At 36.0% G+C, this 22,709-nt stretch overlaps 1 protein-coding gene across 2 annotated transcripts in view; it reads left to right on the top strand.

Annotated features, from left to right (window-relative positions):
• The window catches only part of LOC127419306 (copine-9-like), a 114,561-nt gene that overhangs the window by 8,308 nt on the left and 83,544 nt on the right, over nt 1-22,709 (top strand). Inside the window, exons 2-7 of one of the 2 annotated variants that reach the window (XM_051660623.1) lie at nt 79-119; nt 9,965-10,011; nt 17,688-17,791; nt 18,172-18,211; nt 18,362-18,364; nt 18,828-18,904. In XM_051660623.1, coding sequence (XP_051516583.1) covers nt 79-119; nt 9,965-10,011; nt 17,688-17,791; nt 18,172-18,211; nt 18,362-18,364; nt 18,828-18,904 — 312 coding nt within the window. Of the gene's footprint in view, nt 1-78; nt 120-9,964; nt 10,012-17,687; nt 17,792-18,171; nt 18,212-18,361; nt 18,365-18,827; nt 18,905-22,709 lie in introns of those variants that run through there. The other variant, XR_007893639.1, reaches the window with a different exon arrangement.

Below are 22,709 nucleotides of genomic sequence, written 5' to 3'. Positions count from 1 at the left end.
ATTTATTCCTGTAGAGTCAATTTGTTGGTTCATTATAGCAGCAATTGTGGTATAATTGAGCATTTCTGTTTTTTCCAGGAGTTTGCTGGATGTTGATACATTTTCAAGGTCAGCACCAGGTAAGTTCATAACTGTTTTTATTTCCAAGATTATAACTGGACATGTCTTGCTGAAATTTAACATGCATGATGAAGTCACGTGAGGACAATAATGCACTGTGTTTCACATACTGTTTTTTAATATACTGTATATGTGAAACATACAGTATAGTACTGTGCAAACATTTTAGGCACTTGTGCAAAATGTTGAATAGTGAGGATGTAAGTGGTGTGCAGTGAAGCCATTATCTGCATCTGTATCTGTATCTGTATTCGGTTAGAACCGAATCTGTCAAAACTAAAGGAAATGCCCATTTTTAAATGTTACTCTATTACATTTATAGTTTCTATAAATAAAATATGCTTTGTATATGCTTATTCATAATAATAGCCTAATAATAATAATAATAATAATAATAATAATAATAATGTTATTATTATTTTATTCTTTTTTTTCCTTACCAAATGAAGCTGAATTTTTAGGCTAAATTAACTGTGGAATATGTTGTTAACTGTGGTTTCTCCTGGTATTTCTGACATTAATGTCTGCTGAAACAGAATTTTCATTTAAGTCTGTGCATGTATAATAACATTATTCTGGAGGCACGAGGTGTCAAGCAATTTTGAAATATCAAGCACACATTTTGCAGCGAATATTAAATACAAGCATTAAAAGAAATGAGAATAAATCAGTATAGCCTACAAACAAGTGAAAGTCCCATAAGTCTATCAGGAATTTATATGATACTCTCAAGGCTGATTTGTGTGCAGATATTTGAATTCTAATGTGGAGGACATAATTATGTAGACAAATTACATGTGCAGAATTACTGTAGCAAAATGCACTAGAATAATTGGTAAGAGCAAGCCTCTCTAGGTTTTTCAGAAGAGAATAACGGGAAAAGAATAATAATAATAATACTTAATTTAAATTATATTGCGCCTTTCCAGAGCTCAAGGACACTTTACACTCACCATTTTGAAATCATCACTTCAGGTCAGGAATTTATCATCAAGCTCAGGTTGGATTATAAATGAATACATGGGAATCATTATGTGTGAATCGTGTTGTAACACTTCTTAGTGGAAAGGAGGAGGCCAGAAGCAAGATTTCCTGGTTCAGGTAGGAGTTTTAATAATGCATCCTGACGCTTACAGTTCCACACTCGTCAGCTTCACAGGCAAAGATTTACTCAAACAGTTCATTACACTAATAATACAATATAATGCAGCGTCGTGGCCTTTCTTGCGCCAGTCTCTCTCCCCGACTGCTGGCGGTGTGGCTCTTTTAAGCCACTCTCCCGTGCTCATTGAAATTAGAGACAGGTGTTAGACATAATTTAGCTCAGGTGTAAGCGCCCTTTCCGCTTTCTCTCTCTCCGGAGAGATGCTTGACCACACCCCCGCTGCCACACGTGTGAATACATTAACATAGACATTTCAAGAAGTGCAAAATGTATATGATGTGTAGTAACTTAGTTAATGTTAGTCTCAACAATCTCCAGATACGGGTAATAAACAGATCTGATTTTAAATCACACCGTGCACATTTTCATTCATAAGGTTTACACTTTAGAAATATTGGCTGCACAAACATATAAATTAATTGTAATTTTGGATATGTTATTTTTTTTTTTATCCTTGTGCTTCTTGGATAGTCAGTCAAACAAATAATTTTTCCATTATTTGGATGAATTTGTAATTCGTTTTGAAGTCATTATTTGTGGATTACCGAATAGGGTATTCAGCTCCGGGCACATCCCTAGAGGATGTCTTAAAAAATAGTGCCATAAATAGTTTTCATTCATCAATAAGCATCATACAAAGTCCAGTAAACATAAAAAAGCAAAATCAATCAATATTTGGTGAGACAACTTTGCCTTCAAAACAGCAGCAATTCTCCCAGGTACACCTGGACACAGTTTTTCTTGGTTGATGGCAGATAGGATGTTCCAAGCTTTTTGGAGAACTTTCCACAGTTCTTCTATCTATTTAGGTACAATTGGTTCTGTCTCTTCATGTAATTCCAGACTCAATAATGTTGGGATCCGGGCTCTGTGGGGGCCATATAATCTGTTGTAGGGCTTCTTGTTCTTCTTCTATTCAATTCTATTAACAAAGTGCATGTTGAATCTAAAATAGATATTTAAGTAGAATATATTAAAGACAAATGTTTTAAGACAAATGTTTTTGTGAAAAATATAATGTGCTTAAGACTTTTGCACAGTACTGTGTGTATATATATACAGTATATATATATATATATATATATATATATATATATATATATATATATATATATATATATATATATATTATATATGTATATATTTTATATATATATATATATATATATATATATATATGTATGTATTAATGTATGTACAGTATAAATGTATATTATATATACAAATGTGATATTTTACATTGTATTCTGCACAGTATTCAGAAAGCAGTTAGGTAGTATTCATTCCAACATAGCCATTGTCTTAATAATTGCTGTATGCTAAAATGCTTTAGTATAGCCAATATTCACTAATTAGCATATCATAATTCTGAAAGTGTTTTATTTACTCTTCTTAAGGGAAATAAAATGGTCATCTTGCATGATAATATTAATGTTGTAATATTATAATATTGCATATTGAGTTTTTCCCTCAATGGGTCAACCACTGAGCATAAACAAAACATCTATCCCTCTCAACAGATGTCAGCGGTTCAGCTATGAATGCAATTCACATGCATTATTCTGTTGTTGCCTTGAAAATAAAATATGAAGTTTTTGGATGAGTTATTCATGGATTTTTGGTATGTGAGGCCATTGCTAAAAGTGTTGTACCCTTAGGACAAATCTTTTTTTCTCTCTGCTTTGTCTAGAAGTATCAAAGGACCACTTGCCTTTCAAAGTAAAAATTTAAACAGATTTAAACTGCCTTAGTCAGAGAAGCCTAAATTATAATATTTATTAATCCTCCCCCTAATGCTCACAGCAATCAAACGCTTGAATGACATCTGAGTTGCCGTAATTTGTGCCAAGATTTATATGAAATCAGTTCCTCGGTTGATCTAGCAAAGGTCATACCTGAATAGGTGTCTTTACTCTTCCTGAAATGCTTTTTGCACACTGATGATTGTGCCATGTAATTTATGTGAAATCGCTAAACGTTAGCCCAGTGTAGTTACAGTACTGTAGATTTCTTGAGGGGTTGAAAATAATGAATCTGGTCAGTCTCATCTTGTTCAGTGCCAAACAATTGTGCATGTGTAATGCCTTGCTTCGAATGCATTATAAGGAACAAGAACAGCTGTGTTTCTGGCTCATTTTAGAGAGACTTTTTTTCACTAGTTATGTCTTCATGGGTCATTCTAAGAAAATGTGCCATTTGTGTGCAATGTGTATCGCCATGATTTAAAACTGCAAGGATACAGAATTTAGTAACATTATTTGAGCGTTTTCTCTCTCTTTAGTATGTAATGCAAACATATTTTAAAATACTGTATATCATTAATTTATTTTTAAATGTTTGTTTTTCATATAGCTCTATCCAGAGGTGGGTAGAGTAGCCAAAAACTGTACTCAAGTAAAAGTACAATTACTTCAAAAAAATAATTACTCAAGTAGAAGTAAAAGTTCTAACATAAATAATTACTTGAGTAAGAGTAAGAAAGTATCCAATTAAATGAGTACTCAAGTAGTGACTAACTCGTTACTTTCACAAATGACATAATGGACGTTAACTCCCCTATATTCCATTACATAATACACATTTAACATGTATTACAGAATTATTATTATTATTAATGGAAATTCTGTAAACATTCACCATCATGTTGTTCCAAACCCGTATGGCATTCTTTCTTCCATGCAACACAATTAGGAGATATTAGACAGAATGTTAGCCTGAGTCACTATTTACTTTCAGTGAATGTGTTTTTTATATATATATATTTTGAAAGTGAATGGTGACTGAGACTGTCAGTACCTAACATTCTGTCTAACATATTTTGTGTTCCACATAATACAAAGCGTCACACTGGTTTGGAACAACATGAGGGTAGAGAAATTATGACAGAATATTAAATTATGGCTGAGCTATCACTTTAAAGAGATAGTTTACCCAAAAAATGAAAATTCTCTCATCATTTACTCACCCTCATGCCATCCCAGATGTGTATGATTTCCTTTCTTCTGCAGAACACAAATTAAGATTTTTAGGAGAATATTTTAGCTCTCATTATTTATCTCAATATTTTTTAGTCATAATGTGTGATTTATTAGAAGGCGCACTGAAACTGAGTGCAAACTGACATGAGCTGAACAACCTCGGGCTCTATTTTCGTGACCGCGCTAGGTGTGCGATTTCACCATAGAGTTAGCAGATGCTTGCATGAAAATACCAAAACGTCATGGCCATGCCCACTGACTATGCATGTATGACATATCACATAGCGCTGTGCTTAAGACTTAGCGCTCTTAAAATAGGCCCTTACAATGACAAAATTTTTGCAAACTGAGTTTTACGTGCCGCCTAAACAAACACCTGTTCGTTTTATTCACTCTCACACAAATCGGCTGTACAATGGCTGATTATGACTTTAACATTTAAATAACACTTAAAAATAATAAACACTTATTTTTCGTTCTATTACTCACACTGCTATGATATCAAAACACTTTTACTTTAACACATCATATTAAAAAAATATACATAGGGCTATGAAATCTGTTTTATTTTTTCCCAAATTCCTTTTTATTTTTCCCAAATTCCGTGTTTTCCGTTGTATTTTTTTCTGAATTCTGTATTTTAGTTTAATTTAATTTTATTATAAAAACACTGTCAAATGAACTGATAGGACTTAAAACAAAACAATTACATTTCAACATACCATTGCATTATTTTTTATCAAATGAAGTGCTTGCAGATCCTCAGATCCTTGCAGCACATTCCAAAACACAACATTGGAGTTATTTTTTTTGTAAAATATAGTGCTGTGAAATGGAATCACAGTATTAATGAAAGCATTGATGAAAATTTGTATTCAGTACAATAGCACTCTTGCTTGTGGGATATTGCTTATATATAAATTAATTACTGTTGATATATTATTATTACAACCCCAATTCCGAAAACAGTATGAAAAATGCTTATAAAACCAAAAAGAAGTGATTTGTAAATTATATTCACCCTTTACTATATTGAAAGCACTACAAGTACTACAAGTACAAATTATATGATGTTTTACCTTGTGAATTTCATTTTTTTTGTTAAATGTACAGTAATTTCAAATCAGATGATTGCAACACGCTCCAAAAAAGTTGAGACAGGGGCAATTTAAGACTAATAACAATCTGACGATTTAAAATAACAAGGCGATGTGAAACAGGAGATGTTAAACAGGTGAGGCAATCGTGTCATAGTAAATAAGGAGCCTCCAAAAACAGCCTAGTCCTTCAAGAGCAAGGATCATTCAAGACTTGTCAATTTGCCAACAGATGCTTCTGCAAATAATCCAGCACTTTGAGAACAATGTTTGCCAAAGACAAACTGGAAGGATTTTGGGCATTTCACCCTCTACAGTGCACAATATAGTTAAAAGATTCAAGGAGTCTGGTCAAATCTCGGTGCGTAAAGGGTAAGACAAAAACCACTTGTGAATACGTGTGATCTCTGATCCCCAAGACGTCACTGTCTTAAAAAACGACATTCATCTGTAATGGATATCATGAACATGGGCTTTGGATAACTTTAGTAAACCTTTGTTAGTAGGGTGGCCAGACATCCCGTTTTCCCGGGACAGTCCTGTACTCCAGTGTCCCGACTTATTCTGAAAAAATCACATTTCGTCCCACATTTCCCCTCTCCTAAAATTTCTTTATCGCCTGTGCAGCTTTCTCAGTCACGTTAGTATTCTAATCAAAGGTAGCCAAGGATACGGCTTGTAAAACCAATAAAATCACACTGTGTTATTTGAAGTACATGATTGAATTAAACATTTAATGAGGATCTTCAAAAAGAGTTTACATTTCCAAAAAAGGAGTCACAGACAGAGCCTAGTAAAGTGAGGCATGAGATTTGTGGAGCTCGCTCTTCCATCGCCCATGGAGGCCGCACTGACATCGCGCAGCATGTTCATACAAAAAAGCATGTGGATGCTGCTAAAAGTAAGTGTGCCACACCAAGTGTTAGCGTTTTTTTTGTGAAACAAAGTTCAGAATCTGACAAAATGCACGCAAGTGAAGGACTTTTTGCTTATCATTCTGTTTCCAAAATTGGAGCCGCTCATTGGAGAACACAGAAAAACTTGAGTGGGCCCTTCTGAGAGACATCCCAGAGTAGAAAGACAATCAGAGCAGCCTCGAACACTTCTACTCTAGAATCCCTGCTCTGTTTGATTGACAAAACCACACTCTTTGATTGGTTGGGCTTGCATGAAAAACATTGTCACTCGTCGCATCACTGCGTGGAACATGAACAAGACGACCGTGTCTGAGAGATGGACAGATGTTTTTCGTGAGCTGGAGAGCAAGACCATCAACTTCAGAGTCTTAGCCAAGGTCGTGGAGTTTGTTTTGTGCTTGCCTGGGACATCTGCATCTGTGAAGCATGTGTTCTCATTAAAGAACGCAGCATGGACACTGGATAAATCTCGACTGTAACAGTCATGAAGGCAATGCTTTTAGTACGTCTTAATTTTGGACTGGACTGCTCTATATTTTATGATAAACTCTTGAAAGACAAGCGCACACTGAGAAAAATTGCTGCCAGTGAAAAGTACAAGGTAACAACAGTTACAGATGTGGATGCACCCTCTATTTCGCATTGATCTGCGCCTAGGTAAAGATACATCAATTTAATTTTTGCTGGGAGGAGGCTGTCCCGTTTTCCACAAGCAAGAATCTGGTCACCCTATTTGCTAGTCAACACCACTCGCTGCTGCATCAACAGATGCAAGTTAAGACTTTACTATGCAAAGCAGAAGCCCTACATCAACACTGTCCAGAAGCGCTGCCGACTTCTCTGGGCTCGGTCTCATCTTAGATGGAAAGTAAAACAGTGGAACCGTGTTTTTTGGTCCGATGAGTCCACATTTCAAATAGTTTTTGAAAAACACAGCCGTCGTGTTCTCCAGGCCAAAGAGAAATAGGACCATCCAAGCTTTTATCAGCATCAGGTCCAAAAGCCAGTGTCTGTATGAGCCAGGGGTGTGTCAGTGCCCATGGCATGGGTAACTCACACATCTATGAGGGCACCATTAATGCAGACAGATATGTAAAAATGTTGGAGCAGCATATACTGCCATCCAGCACCGTCTTTTCTAGGGACGTCCTGGAATTTTCAAACAACATACTGGCCGAATAAGCAGAGAGTACGAGTGCTACATTGGCCTGCCTGCAGTCCTGACCTGTCTCCAATTGAAAATGTGCGGTGCATTATGAAGCGCACAATACGGCAATGAAGACTGGTACAATTGTGCAGCTGAAGACCTGCATAATGGATGTATGGGGGAAAATTCCACTTTTTAAACTTAGCAAACTTGTGTCTTCAGTGCCTAAATGCTTAATAAATGTTATTAGAAGAAATGGTGATGTTTCACAGTGGTAAACACTCGACTGTCCCAAATTTTTGGAGCGTGTTGCAGTCATCTGATTTGAAGTGACTATATAAAAAAACAATGAAATTCACAAAGTAAATCATCATGTTTAGTTGTAGTGCTTTCAATATAGCAAAGGGTGAATATAATTTACAAATCACTCCTTTTTGTTTTTATTACATCTTTCATACTGTCCCAACTTTTTGGAACTGGGGTTGTATTATTATTATTATTATTATTACTATTATTTATTAATAATACATTGTATGTTACATTTTATTATAATATATTTTTGCTATAATATATATATAATATATTTACTTAACAATTTCTTCAATTTCACGCTTCTGTTTAAATGACTTTTAGTTTGTATATTTTGTTGTATGACGATGTTGTATGCTCCCTACTTCCGGCTAAGCAGTTCACTATATGGCTTCATGTGCTTATCGAACCACTAAAGTCTGCAATTTAATTATATAAATATATAGTCTGCATGTGCTGCAAGCTTAACAGTAAATGAGTGCTCTGCTGTTTGTCATCTATTAAACACACAGAGCACGTGCGATGATTATGATGAGGATCAGAGAATGAACAGCCGGCTTCACACATTTTGAAGCATGCACAACATGAAAACTGTATATTTATTTATTTATCTCTGCCTTTTGTGGTTTAATCATAATAATTGGGCATATTATGATTTTACTTTGATTAATTGTGCATTCATATATACATTTTATCCCAAATATGTCAAATTCTGTGACATTCCACGTTTTTTTTATTTAATTCTGTTTTTATAATCGGATTCCGCGATTCCATCAGTGTTTTCCGCTTTGCGGAAATCATAGGGCCCTATATAAATTTTAACGCTTGCATTACAGACCTACCTACATTTACACACTTATTCCAAAGTGATTAGCTTGCGCGGCAGCTCACCTGAAAGAGTGTTGGACTTTGGACTATGGAGCCAGGCCAAACACGCAAGCTTACACTTGATATGAAAGTGTCATAGAAGCAACACAATATGCCGTGGCTGCTTCAGAAAATTTACTTTTCATGTCACATAATGATGTCTGTCTTGTTCGCCCCTCATTTGATTTCAGGACACATTTGGTTAGGTTTAGGTTAAAGTTTTAGGTTAGATAGGTACGTTTTATTCATTAAAACCTCCATCTAACATTCACCTTAAAAACCTCATCTGATTACGACACCATTTCACTTGCTTTTGGCACCTCCCGCTGGACATTTCACTAGGAAACTGCAGTTCAGTGTAATGAAGCACGTCAATTTTTTTGGTAAAAATATTGCCACGGTCACGTTATTTCCGTGAGATCAGGCTGGAGCTGAAAATGTCATAGAAGTACTAAGAAATTATGTGATTGCTTCAGCAATTGCGTTTTTCATCTCAGGTTTTCAGGTCGGATTTGTTGATTTAAAACTCAATAGAGCAAACTCTTTTTAAACTGTTTGGGAGAACATTTAACTCACTTTAACTAGCTAAAATCATTAAGAAAAAATGCCATCACAGTCAGGTCATTTTCATGAGATCAGGATGACATATTTAGGATTGGGGGAAATTTTTTAAAATCGGACATTGAAAAACCCAAATTGTTGACCAACTGAATGTTGGGAGGGACAGGTCCACTTGTGGTAGTCTGCCAGTGTCTTCAAGGACAAGTAACTGTTTCTTGAGAATTATTTTCCTGTTGCTTTTTAATAAGATTCATGACAGTTGGCTCTTCTACAAATCTTATTGTGATCAGAGATTTAAAAGCAAACATTCAAGTCCCAAATTGTTTATTTCCAATTGTAGTATTCCCCAAGACCTTGTCGGACCAAATGGTTTCTTGTTAAAAAAAGATTCTGGCATCTACCTGCACTACCACCCTTGGAGCTGCAGTCCATTTTTTAACTAGGGCATTTCCTGTTTGGACTCTTTTTAAATGATTCAGTGAAGTAATTGATGAGGTAGATTCTCACACCTGCTCTTCCACACTTAGCCTTAAAGGGGGCTGGAGTTGCAACTAATACTCCATACTGGTCACATCCCATGAAGCAGGCACTTTTCCAAGCAAAATCTTAATTTAGATGGTAAGATGTTCCCCTCAGTTCAGCTGCATCATCTCCATTAGCTTCATTTAAGGAAGTGGACTGTGTGCGCAGGTTGCAGGATGCACTGTTATGAGTGTTTCTGGTTCTTTCGTCTCTTTTGTTCAGTCTCTATTTCTGTTTTTCTCTCTGTGCCTGACCATTATGTTTTCCATTTCTCTTCACAGTTGTTGTGTTGTACGTTCAAGGGATTGGTACTAAAGAGTGGAGAGAGGTTAGTATGCTTTTTATGAAAGCCTAAATGAACAGAATGCTGTGTATTGTGCTCAGAAATGTTTGTGTTGCCTTTGTTTGCTTTTCTTTTTTAGCCTTTTGTAAAACTGCAATATCAATTTACACGGTCCATTTATCACAGCTTTAGAAGCAATGGTCATTAAGCAGTTATATTGATGTGAGCCATTGTTGTGCTTTTGTGATCTACCATGAAGTTCTTGGATTTCTTTCAGTTTATTATCAGATTGCTTTATCTTTCAGTCGATAATCCATCCGTCAATAGTCCTAAGGAATGCAAATGAAATTTCTATCAAAATATATAACCAATCTTAATGGGATTAAAGTCCTCTAAAAATAAAATATTATCTTACTGGATACATTAAAATTCCTATTTTTCAGAACTGTAGGCCACACTAATACATTTAAGTTTAAAACCTCAGTTTTCAGTGCCATAACGTCATCATTGTCCAAAGTGTGTTTTAATGGAGATCTCAGTTTTCTGTAATCTCAGTTATCGGTGAAAACAGTAAATATAATTCTATGAAATGATATTATATTATATTACATTGTAGGAAAAATGTCACACTGTCATCTTCTGAGATTATTTAACTGAAATCAAACTTTTGATAAGTGTATTACTTTGAATAGTATTTTTAAACTTTTAGATAATATTTTTACTAATTTTTATTTATAACAGTATAACACATTAACACCATCGTTCTCTTGTTATAACAATGTCAGTTGTTAATTCCCCTGGAGCAACCTGGAGTTAAATGGCTTACTCAAGGACACAATGGTGATGGCTGTGGCGATTGAACCAGCAACCTTCTGATTACCGGTTATGTGCTTTAGCCCACTACGCCACCACCATATCTCAATTACAAAAGCATAATAATTTAACATACATACAGGACTAGGGGGCCTGGGTAGCTCAGTGGTAAAGACGCTGGCTACCACCCCTGGAGTTCGCTAGTTTGCTAGTTCGAATCTTGGCGTGCTGAGTGACTCCAGCCAGGTCTCCTAAGCAACCAAACTGGCCCGGTTGCTAGGGAGGGTAGAGTCACATGGGGTAACCTCCTCGTGATCACTATAATGTGGTTCGTTCTCGGTGGGGCGCGTGGTGAGTTGAGCATGGATGCCGCGATGGGTGGCATGAAGCTTCCACACGCGCTATGTCTCCGTGGCAACACGCTCAACAAGCCACGTGATAAGATGTGCGGGTTGACGATCTCAGACGTGGAGGCAACTGGGATTCGTCCTCCGCAACCCGGACTAAGGCGAATCACTACGTGAACACGAGGACTTAAAAGCACATTGGGAATTGGCCATTCCAAATTGGGAGAAAAAGGGGAAAAAATCCAAAAAAATAAAAAATAACATACAGGAATAAAACATTCATTATTACTATCAATTTGTTGGTTACTATAATGAGATTTTAAAAGGGCAATTCACTGTACACACACGTGAACCTTTTGATGTTCAGCTCAGAATTATGAATATGATTAGTTGAAGTTACAGATCCCAATACTTCGGTACTTTCAGTATTCAGAAACTTTTACTCGCTCTCGTTTAACCATATAAGCTTGTATCTATTTATGACAACCTGGGTGTGAAATAAGCATGTTATGTCAGCCACTCAAGTGCAGTTTCTTCTTTCAAGGACTTATGTAATATTTTGTGTCCTCTTTTCTATTCAGCGCCTGTAAAGAAGAATTGTTCTTAAGTCTTTTTTTAGCAGAACAATTCTGTATTATTCAGGTGTTGCTTGACTGAAATACTGAAGATAACTTCTGTTTTACTGTGAGTTCTGAAATGTAAACAACTCTTTGTTTGGATTTTTCTCTGCGTCCGTCCTTAAATGACCCTATCGTCAGAATTGTAAATTGTACTAATTGTGTCAAACCACCTTGTCGTGTTTCGAAACAACACTTGGAGAAAGTTATATTTTGAGTATTGAAAAAAACACTAGTTGAAATTTAAGGAATGCAGAGCGCACTCCAGACTTCTCTAGAGATATCTCGCTTTCCAGATGGCATCATGAAATATTCACTGTACTTTTATATAGCCACTGTGTATCTGGACCAGTGGCTTTCTCTGTATGCATATCAACACTCGAGTGCCCACTCACATTACAAGTACCTCCTAAACCATGCATAGCAACTGCATTATAAACAGCCCGCTACCCTAAACAGATAATATAGCAACCAGTCAGCAGTCACTGAACCTTTAGTCAAGGAGGACCGATTGGCTCCAGTAAGTTCTCCAGGAGCTGATAATGGAAAGCGTGGATACTAAGTTGATAGGTGGGATTATGTGTCTGGGGTGTTAAGAACATGATCTTGGCTCTAAATCTGAGTTCAGAATCAATAGTTCATTACTCCGTGCCATCAATGAGCTCCAGCGAGGTCTCCTGCCCATAGGGAATTACTGTCTGATTGCTTCAGGGATGTGTGTGTTGGCAGGAAGCTGTACGAGCGCAGTCACACTGCGAGCTGCCCCACATTTACGCAGAGCTCAGGCTGCTTTTGAGCCTGCAGAGAAGAGGGAAGTTTATGGGATAATTTCACTTGTGATCATGAAAATATGATCATAGCAACTGTAATGAACATGATAACATCCTTTGGCACAATCAATGATTCCTTCTGTGAAATAAAACATGGTGCATTTTAAAGGAAAAGTTCACCCAAAAATGGAAATTCTTTCATCATTTACTCACCCTCATGTTGTTCCTGTAAGACTTCCTTTCTTCTGTGGAACATAAAAGGAGACATTCTGAAGATTATTCAAGATGCTTTTTTCCATACACTGTAAAAACTATCCTGTTAAATTTAGGGTAAAAAACTAACAGATGTGGTTAACAGAAATTCACCATAAATAATAGTGACCATGTTTTAGGCATTACTGGGTGCCATTTTGGTGCTTGTATATTTTACAGTTCGCCATCGTATATATCATTAAATCATATATTGTTAATATACCAACCTACTGGAACTACAAAAATCTGCTCTGTGCACTTTTAAATGTACTGTTAACCAGCGGTTGGTATTACAAAGGCCACATGATGACTTAAATAAAAAAAAAAATAAAAAAAAAAGGTAAAACAAAAAGAAATAAAAAAGAAAAAAGAGTGACCCTTCCCGAGGCAATGTAGACAGTACACAAATGCAAAACAGTGTATCAGGGTAACAACGTGACAAAATAAATGCAATAAAATAATGCAATAAACATTAACTAAACAACAAAATGTTACATATAACAATAATAATAATAAAAATATCATTTATTTTAACAATATTATAATAAATATAGATTTATATTTACAGTATATTACTGTAAAATAAAATTTTCTTCACAAATGCGAAACACCTTCAGGGTAAAACACACATGACACTAAATAAGCATAAAATGTAATATGTAGCACCTCAATTTACATAACTGATATAAAAAAAAAAGAAACAAATATTTTAAGAAAAGATGATCAAATGTGAAGAGTCACGCAGGGACTTCTGTGAAAACCATATTATTATTATTTTTCACCATAATTGTAACAATATTTTACCATAAAATTACATGTATTGTCTTGTTAAATCATATTTGTTACTTACAAAAACACACACACCCACACACACACACACACACACACACACACACACATATATATATATATGTTCCACATATATTACATAATATGATCATATGAAGCCATTTATTATCACATAGTTGTTTGGCTCCTTTTTAAATCATAATGATAAAAGAAATCACCCAAATTGCCCTGATCAAAAGTTTACATACCCATGAATGTTTGGCCTTGTTACAGACACAAGGTGACACACACAGGTTTAAATGCAATTAAAGGTTAATTTCCCACACCTGTGGCTTTTAAAATTGCAATTAGTGTCTGTGTATAAATAGTTAATGAGTTTGTTAGCTCTCACGTGGATGCACAGAGCAGGCTAGATATTGAGCCATGGGGAGCAGAAAAGAAATGTCAAAAGACCTGTGTAACAAGGTAATGGAACTTCATAAAGATGGAAAAGTATATAAAAAGATATCCAAAGCCTTGAAAATGCCAGTCAGTACTGTTCAATCACTTATTAAGAAGTGGAAAATTCAGGGATCTCTTGATACCAAGCCAAGGTCAGGTTGACCAAGAAAGATTTCAGCCACAACTGCCAGAAGAATTGTTTGGGATACAAAGAAAAACCCACATGTAACCTCAGGTGAAATACAGGCTGCTCTGGAAAAAGACGGTGTGGTTGTTTCAAGGAGCACAATACGACGATACTTGAACAAAAATGAGCTGCATGGTCGAGTTGCCAGAAAGAAGCCTTTACTGCGCCAATGCCACAAAAAAGCGCGGTTACAATATGCCCGACAACACCTTGTCACACCTCACAGCTTCTGGCACACTGTAATTTGGAGTGACGAGATCAAAATAGAGCTTTATGGTCACAACCATAAGCGCTATGTTTGGAGAGGGGTCAACAAGGCCTATAGTGAAAAGAATACCATGCCCACTGTGAAGCATGGTGGTGGCTCACTGATGTTTTGGGGGTGTGTGAGCTCTAAAGGCACGGGGAATCTTGTGAAAATTGATGGCAAAACGAATACAGCATGTTATCAGAAAATACTGGCAGACAATTTGCATTCTTCTGCACGAAAGCTGCGCATGGGACGCTCTTGGACTTTCCAGCAAGACAATGTCCCTAAGCACAAGGCCGTTGACCCTCCAGTGGTTACAGCAGAAAAAGGTGAAGGTTCTGGAGTGGCCATCACAGTCTCCTGACCTTAATATCATCGAGCCACTCTGGGGAGATCTCAAACGTGTGGTTCATGCAAGACGACCAAAGACTTTGCATGACCTGGAGGCATTTTGCCAAGACGAATGGACAGCTATACCACCTGCAAGAATTTGGGGCCTCATAGACAACTATTACAAAAGACTGCATGCTGTCATTGATGCTAAAGGGGGCAATACACAGTATTAAGAAGAAAGGGTATGCAGACTTTTGAACAGGGGTCATTTCATTTTTTTCTTTGTTGCCATGTTTTGTTTTATGATTGTGCCATTCTGTTATAACCTACAGTTGAATATGAATCCCATAAGAAATAAAATAAATGTGTTTTGCCTGCTCACTTATGTTTTCTTTAAAAATGCTACATATATTACCAATTCTCCAAGGGTATGCAAACTTTTGAGCACACCTGTGTGTGTGTATATATATATATATATACACACACACACACACACACACACACACACACACACACACACACACACCGATCAGACACAACATTAAAAAAACCTGCCTAATATTTCGTAGGTCCCCCTCATGTCGCCAAAAAAGTGCCAACCCGCATCTCAGAAGAGCATTCTGAGATTATATTCTTCTCATCACAATTGTACAGAGTGGTTATCTGAGTTTCTGTAGACTTTGCCAGTTCGAACCAGTCTGGCCATTCTCTGTTGACCTCTCTCATCAACAAGGCATGTCTATCCGCAGAACTGCCGCTTACTGGATGTGTTTTGTTTTTGGCACCATTCTGAGTAAATTCTAGAGACTGTTGTGCATGAAAATCCCAGGAGATCAGCAGTTACAGAAGTACTCAAACCAGCCCGTCTGGCAACAACAATCATGCCATGCTCCAAATCACTGAGATCATATTTTTTTCCCCATTCTGATGGTTGATGTGAACATTAACTGAAGCTACTGACCCGTATCTGCATGATTTTATGTACTGCACTGCTGCCACATGATTGGCTGATTAGATAATCGCATGGTTGAGTGTTGGTGACGCGGAGGCAACTGAGATTCATCCTCCGCCACCTGGATTGGGTCACTAAGCCACCACGAGGACTTAGAGCACATTGGGAATTGGGCATACCAAATTGGGGAGAAAAAGGGGAGAAAAAAAAAATGTTTGTGGCTGATCGGTGTATATACAGGTGCATCTCAGTAAATTAGAATGTCGTGGAAAAGTTCATTTATTTCAGTAATTCAACTCAAATTGTGAAACTCGTGTATTAAATAAATTCAATGCACACAGACTGAAGTAGTTTAAGTCTTTGGTTCTTTTAATTGTGATGATTTTGGCTCACATTTAACAAAAACCCACCAATTCACTATCTCAACAAATTAGAATACATCATAAGACCAATAAAAAAAAACATTTTTAGTGTATTGTTGGCCTTCTGGGAGGTATGTTCATTTACTCAATACTTGGTAGGGGCTCCTTTTGCTTTAATTACTGCCTCAATTCGGCGTGGCATGGAGGTGATCAGTTTGTGGCACTGCTGAGGTGGTATGGAAGCCCAGGTTTCTTTGACAGTGGCCTTCAGCTCATCTGCATTTTTTGGTCTCTTGTTTTTCATTTTCCTCTTGACAATACCCCATAGATTCTCTATGGGGTTCAGGTCTGGTGAGTTTGCTGGCCAGTCAAGCACACCAACACCATGGTCATTTAACCAACTTTTGGTGCTTTTGGCAGTGTGGGCAGGTGCCAAATCCTGCTGGAAAATGAAATCAGCATCTTTAAAAAGCTGGTCAGCAGAAGGAAGCCTGAAGTGCTCCAAAATTTCTTGGTAAACAGGTGCAGTGACTTTGGTTTTCAAAAAACACAATGGACCAACACCAGCAGATGACATTGCACCCCAAATCATCACAGACTGTGGAAACTTAACACTGGACTTCAAGCAACTTGGGCTATGAGCTTCTCCACCCTTCCTCCAGACTCTAGGACCTTGGTTTCCAAATGAAATACAAAACTTGCTCTCATCTGAAAAGAGGACTTTGGACCACTGGGCAACAGTCCAGTTCTTCTTCTCCTTAGCCCAGGTAAGACGGCTCTGACGTTGTCTGTGGTTCAGGAGTGGCTTAACAAGAGGAATACGACAACTGTAGCCAAATTCCTTGACATGTCTGTGTGTGGTGGCTCTTGATGCCTTGACCCCAGCCTCAGTCCATTCCTTGTGAAGTTCACCCAAATTCTTGAATCGATTTTGCTTGACAATCATAAGGCTGCGGTTCTCTCAGTTGGTTGTGCATCTTTTTCTTCCACACTTTTTCCTTCCACTCAATGATTGTCAGTGATTGTCTTCTGGACAACTGTCAGATCAGCAGTCTTCCCCATGATTGTGTAGCCTAGTGAACCAAACTGAGAGACCATTTTGAAGGCTCAGGAAACCTTTGCAGGTGTTTTGAGTTGATTATCTGATTGGCATGTCACCATATTCTAATTTTTTGAGATGGTGAATTGGTGGGTTTTTGTTAAATGTGAGCCAAAATCATCACAATTAAAAGAACCAAAGACTTAAACTACTTCAGTCTGTGTGCACTGAATTTATGTAATACACGAGTTTCACAATTTGAGTTGAATTACTGAAATAAATGAACTTTTCCACGACATTCTAATTTATTGAGATGCACCTGTATATATATATATATATATATATATATATATATATATATATATATATATATATATCTCACTGTAAAATTGCATGTATTCTTTATGTAACATACTTGCACTTGGAAAGGTGTAACAATGCATTATAAAACTGTATTTTGATGGACAATATGTTACAATATTACAGTAGTTGTAGTTGTACAGTCGTATTATGACTTCTTTGTTTCAGTATTTTATCACGAAAGCATCTAATCTTTAATTTTTGTTTAGTTTGGACGAACAGAAGTGATTGACAACACTCTCAACCCGGACTTTGTGAGGAAATTTGTCTTGGATTACTTTTTTGAAGAAAAGCAGAACCTTCGGTTTGATGTGTAAGTGGTCGACCGCACTTTTTTTTGTCACATTTCACCCCAAAATCAAAAGAAAAAACAAACAAACAACTTTTTTAGGAGCATTTTGATATTGTTTTCATGACAACTGAGTACATTTCCCCTTGGAAATTCTCATAATGTTATCATTTTAATGTAACAATACAAAACATCTTAATGGTCCTAAAATTAGTTTTAATTTTTGTTATAAAAAATAGAATTTCTTATTTCATGTTCTGTTATTCGGTCATGTTTTGTCTCGTGAGATTCCGTATTATGCCTTTTTGACGCAATGGTCCATGGACTTTATGTGGTGTACTATATATGCAACCACAGAGATGTGCAAGAATATATAAAATTCTCTTTTTGCTTATTTAACTCAGATACAATGTGGACTCTAGAAGTTCAAACATCTCGAAACATGTAAGCAAACGTTTTTTTCACATGCTGATACCTGTGTGCTAATGAATAGACCATGGTGCAATGACTTGTAGTTTTACTCGGCTGTCTTGACAAATTTACACTTTGATTTGATGTCTTTGATTACTCTGCTTCAATGGATGTGGATGACAGAAGGTACAAGTTGTAAATGAGTGTAATTCATCCTTTGCTTGTTTTCTGTCATGCCAAAATAGTTACAAAGAGAATGCAGTTAGTTTTTTTGTTCTCATTCTTTGAAAAAAAAAAAAAAGTGATTGTGTCACGTTCAAAGCACAAACCCTCTGTGTCCTTTAAAACTGCATGAAATTGTCTGTCGTACTTCTCAAAGTCAGTTCTTTGTCTTGTCTTGTTTTGATTTTTTTTGGCTTGCTTTTAGTATGCATTGCCATGTCATTGATTCACCCCTTCCATTGCGTAGAGTTTCATCAGCCAGACCTCACCTCTCTTTATACTCAGTGACATGCAGTATCCAAGGTGAGTCCTCATATCATCTATCTGAGATTTTCCAGACGGGTCTGTCACTGCTGATTTGAGGCTTTGGAGGAAGTAACCCACAGAACTATGTGATTTACCTTCATTGTTTTGTCTACTACTACAGTCCTTCCTTGGCCAGACTTTCTGCACTCTTGGAGAGATTATTGGGTCCTCTGGGGCAAGGCTGGAGCGGGTGCTATCGTAAGTCTTTGATTATTTTTAACTCTCGATATGATGTTAAAGATGTAACAGTACCATGGAAACAGTTCTTTAAAAATTCTTCTCCAAACCCTATGGGCTTTCTATTCAGGCCACAGACTTAACCACATCTAAGACATAAGTTCATCATGCCCACATGGCCCAGCTAAGCTAATTTATTTAGTAAGAGCTCTCACAATGATTATGAGACAAAAGGTTTGATAAATTGGGCTTTTTTGCACAGCTTGTGGTTCAAACGTCTTTTACAGTCTCCAGCCCTTTGACTCCACTGCTGAAATACATGCTTTTAACCACAGTTGAGGTGCTTGTTTGAGTTTTCTCAGAATTCAGAGCAGTTTTTTATATGAACAGATCCCAAAGCTCTGGCTGGGGTTAAAAAGAAAAACTAATTAAACTTTGGCTTGAACTGTATAAGGATGACACTCTAGATCTACTGACTGTGGCATTTTAACTCTAAGATACAGGCTGCCACTGTCCAGCATATCTGAGTCACATCAATTATCTACTTCAGGAGAACAAAATAGGATGACTGGGAAAGTGTTGCCTTCATGGGGATTTTTTGTTAGCATTTGACCTATCAGAAAAAAACACTGATATTACATATGTAATTTTCACAATTTATGTGTGATTTTTGAACACTTGACATGCAATGTCATTGAGTTGAGTTTGCATGAGTTTCCAGTGTGATCTCCCCTAGTATATGTAAGTATTCTTATGTAAAGTGTGGTTCTAGCAGACATACTATTACTTATTTTTGCCAATGAAACAGACTATATTGACTTATTGACAGGATCTAAAATGTAAATCATTTTAAGTATGAACAACTTTAGAGACATAAAAATGTTTACAAATGTTTACTGAATCCATTAATATTGAATTTGTGAATTTAATGAGTTGATTTTATTGTAGGGGTACAACAGGGCTAAAGACACACCTTAAAGAAAATGTGCTTTTTTTCTGGTCACAAAGTATATCACAATTCAAGAAATACATTTATTTTGACTGAATATCAATAAAAACATTTTGTATTTATTTATTTATTTTATTTGTTTGCGAGGGGGACTTTATATTGATATAGTGTAGATAACGGGGCTATAGTTATAGGGCAAAATTTGTCAACTTATGCAAATCATTTTAACAAATTAAGGTAATGCTTATTCAAATTAACTACTTCAGAAAAAGATGCATAATTTCTTGTTCATTTCAACCACATTTGACATTAAATTACAACAATTATCTCAAGGATTCTATAAACAAATACATCTTCATTGTGATTGGATAAGTCACTGTGAGTCCACTTTGAATACTTTTCATAACAAATCTATTCACCCCACTTAAGAAAAATAACGTGTTTATGGGGGGCCTTCAGCTCCTGCAACAGGGGGGCTTTTTACCTCAAATATTATCCTTTCACATATTGCACAGTTATTGATATTTTGTTTTTATTTAATCACCTTGAACAAAATAAAAAATGACAAATAAGGATTTTTTTCCCCTCAAAATAAATGTGATAATTTCCAGCATATTCATTATCTACATAATTTTACATTTAAAAAATGATTAACTATTAGATAAAATACCTAAAAATCTAACATTAGACATTAAATGCAATGATCTCATAGAACAGGAACATTTTGAAGTGCATAGTGACAAACAGGTGTTTTGGAAAGTCCTGTGGTAGTTTTTGATGCTATTTAGTGTTTGGGAAAAAATAAAATCAAAGGTGCCTTTTACCCCGGGGAGCCTTTAGCCCTGTTGTACCCTATTTATAAGTAGTGTTGGGTGGAAACAGATTACAAATTATTAACCATATCTAATCACTTTGTCAAAAAGTAGTTTAACAAATTACTGTACATTTTAAATTATTGTAATCAGATTACAGTTAAAAACTTTTAGTTAAGGTAATTACTGGTAAGTACAGTATATTACTTGAGATACACATATTTCTAACATAATGTTATTTATCAAATGCATAATACATTTAAAATATGTTCATATTTATGTCTGTTTGTGTTTCTGTGACATCTAAAGGGTGTACGACAATGAACAAGGTTGAAATATAGATATCATTTTGAATCCGTTGAGCGAAACATAAACATTTCTGTTAAAGTTGTTTTAGGAAGTAACATAAAAATAACATAATTAGTAATGTGATTACCTTTTCGACCAAGTAATCGGTAAAAATAAATCTGATTATAATTTTATTGGATCACTTTTTTGAGTAATTTTAATTTAATTAAATGTTCTGTGCAGTTGATGCATTTTCCTTATTTTACATTATAACGGTTTCATTCTGTTCTGTGGGATTTCTGGTGCTGTATTCAACTCGATTTGAAGGATTCCATCACTTTAACCAAGACTAAACTTTAAAATGTTCAAATGAATAAAAATTCAGTAATCATTTAATCATTAATTAATTGTTGAAATTTTTTGTTGTTTGCCGTGATGCTCTTTTCCATTTATTTTTAAATAAAAGATTGTAATAAAATGTAAGGCTGTAGCAGCCATGAGGGATGTAGGGGACATGTCCCCCGCACTCTCTAAAAAGGTGATTTTCGACCCCCGTATTCTTTGCATTTTGTTACTTTGGGCTGGTTGAGCGACCATCCGGCCAATCATAGGTGAGTTTCATGAAACAACCCTTACGTAATAGGCCATCAGTCAGACAGTCTAATCAATGTGGCTCCATTTATTTCTACAAAGTTGCTTTCAACAATGCTGATTTATCCATGTTTTGTATCAGCATTGATGTTGATCTAAATTAATAATCTAGAGATGAGGAACACACAAATGAGAGTTGTTTATTGGCATATCATTCATGATTGGCAGCATTACGTGAAATGCACTGCAGAAAAAAAGCAAAGGACAATGCTTCTTTTAAGCACACATTATAAGTGGGGTTTATATCAGTGCATGAGTCTTCATTAAGTTATGCTTTTTACATTATGTTTGTGAGGTAAGAGTTTGATCGGTTGTTTTTGCCAATTTAAGCAGATTACTAGATCTGTGTTAAATATGTATAGCTATTTTTAATATCAGCACCTGTTTTTTTACCTCTATGTTGGTGTGCAGTCGACAAACTGTAGGAAAAAAGATAGATCTGCTGTGTTCTTAGAACACTTAGGCATTTTACTGAAGTGAATAGATATGTAGACACGCTTTTTTATACATGAAAACGTACGGATGTTATTGAAACTCATTATAATTATTATAAGACTACTATTGTTGTCGTTTGATAAAAGTAATGCTCAGCAGCTCACAAACTGTAGGGAAATTATAGATTTGCTTTGTTCTGATAATGAATAAAACCTCAACTAAAGTCTTTTTGTAGGTCTGTAGACATACACATTTTAAATGATTAAAATTTTCTTTTGATCGTTGAGTCAGTGACTAACTCATTTCACACAAGACACTCATTTGACACCATCTTCTGGCATCACCAGAAATGGTCACTGAATCATTAAATGGATCTGAACTAATTTTGGTGAACGTAGTCAAAACACTCGAGCCACTTGGATACATTTAAATCCCACAATGCACAAGCACAGAGTAAAAAATAAAATTGTGCACATGCACAATTGTCATTATTGTAATATAATATTAAAAATAAATAATACTTATATATTAATATAATACTTAGAGCATACTTCTATATTAATATACACCGATCAGCCACTACATTAAAAGCACCTGCCTAATATCGTGTAGCTCCCACTCGTGCTGCCATAACAGCTCTGATCCGTCAAGACATGGACTCCACAAGACCTCTGAAGGTGTCCTGTGGTAT

Source organism: Myxocyprinus asiaticus, chromosome 28, assembly GCF_019703515.2.
Source record: "Myxocyprinus asiaticus isolate MX2 ecotype Aquarium Trade chromosome 28, UBuf_Myxa_2, whole genome shotgun sequence".
Taxonomy (NCBI): domain Eukaryota; kingdom Metazoa; phylum Chordata; class Actinopteri; order Cypriniformes; family Catostomidae; genus Myxocyprinus; species Myxocyprinus asiaticus.
Note: the sequence above shows the minus strand (reverse complement) of the source record. Positions and strands in the feature narration are given on the sequence as shown.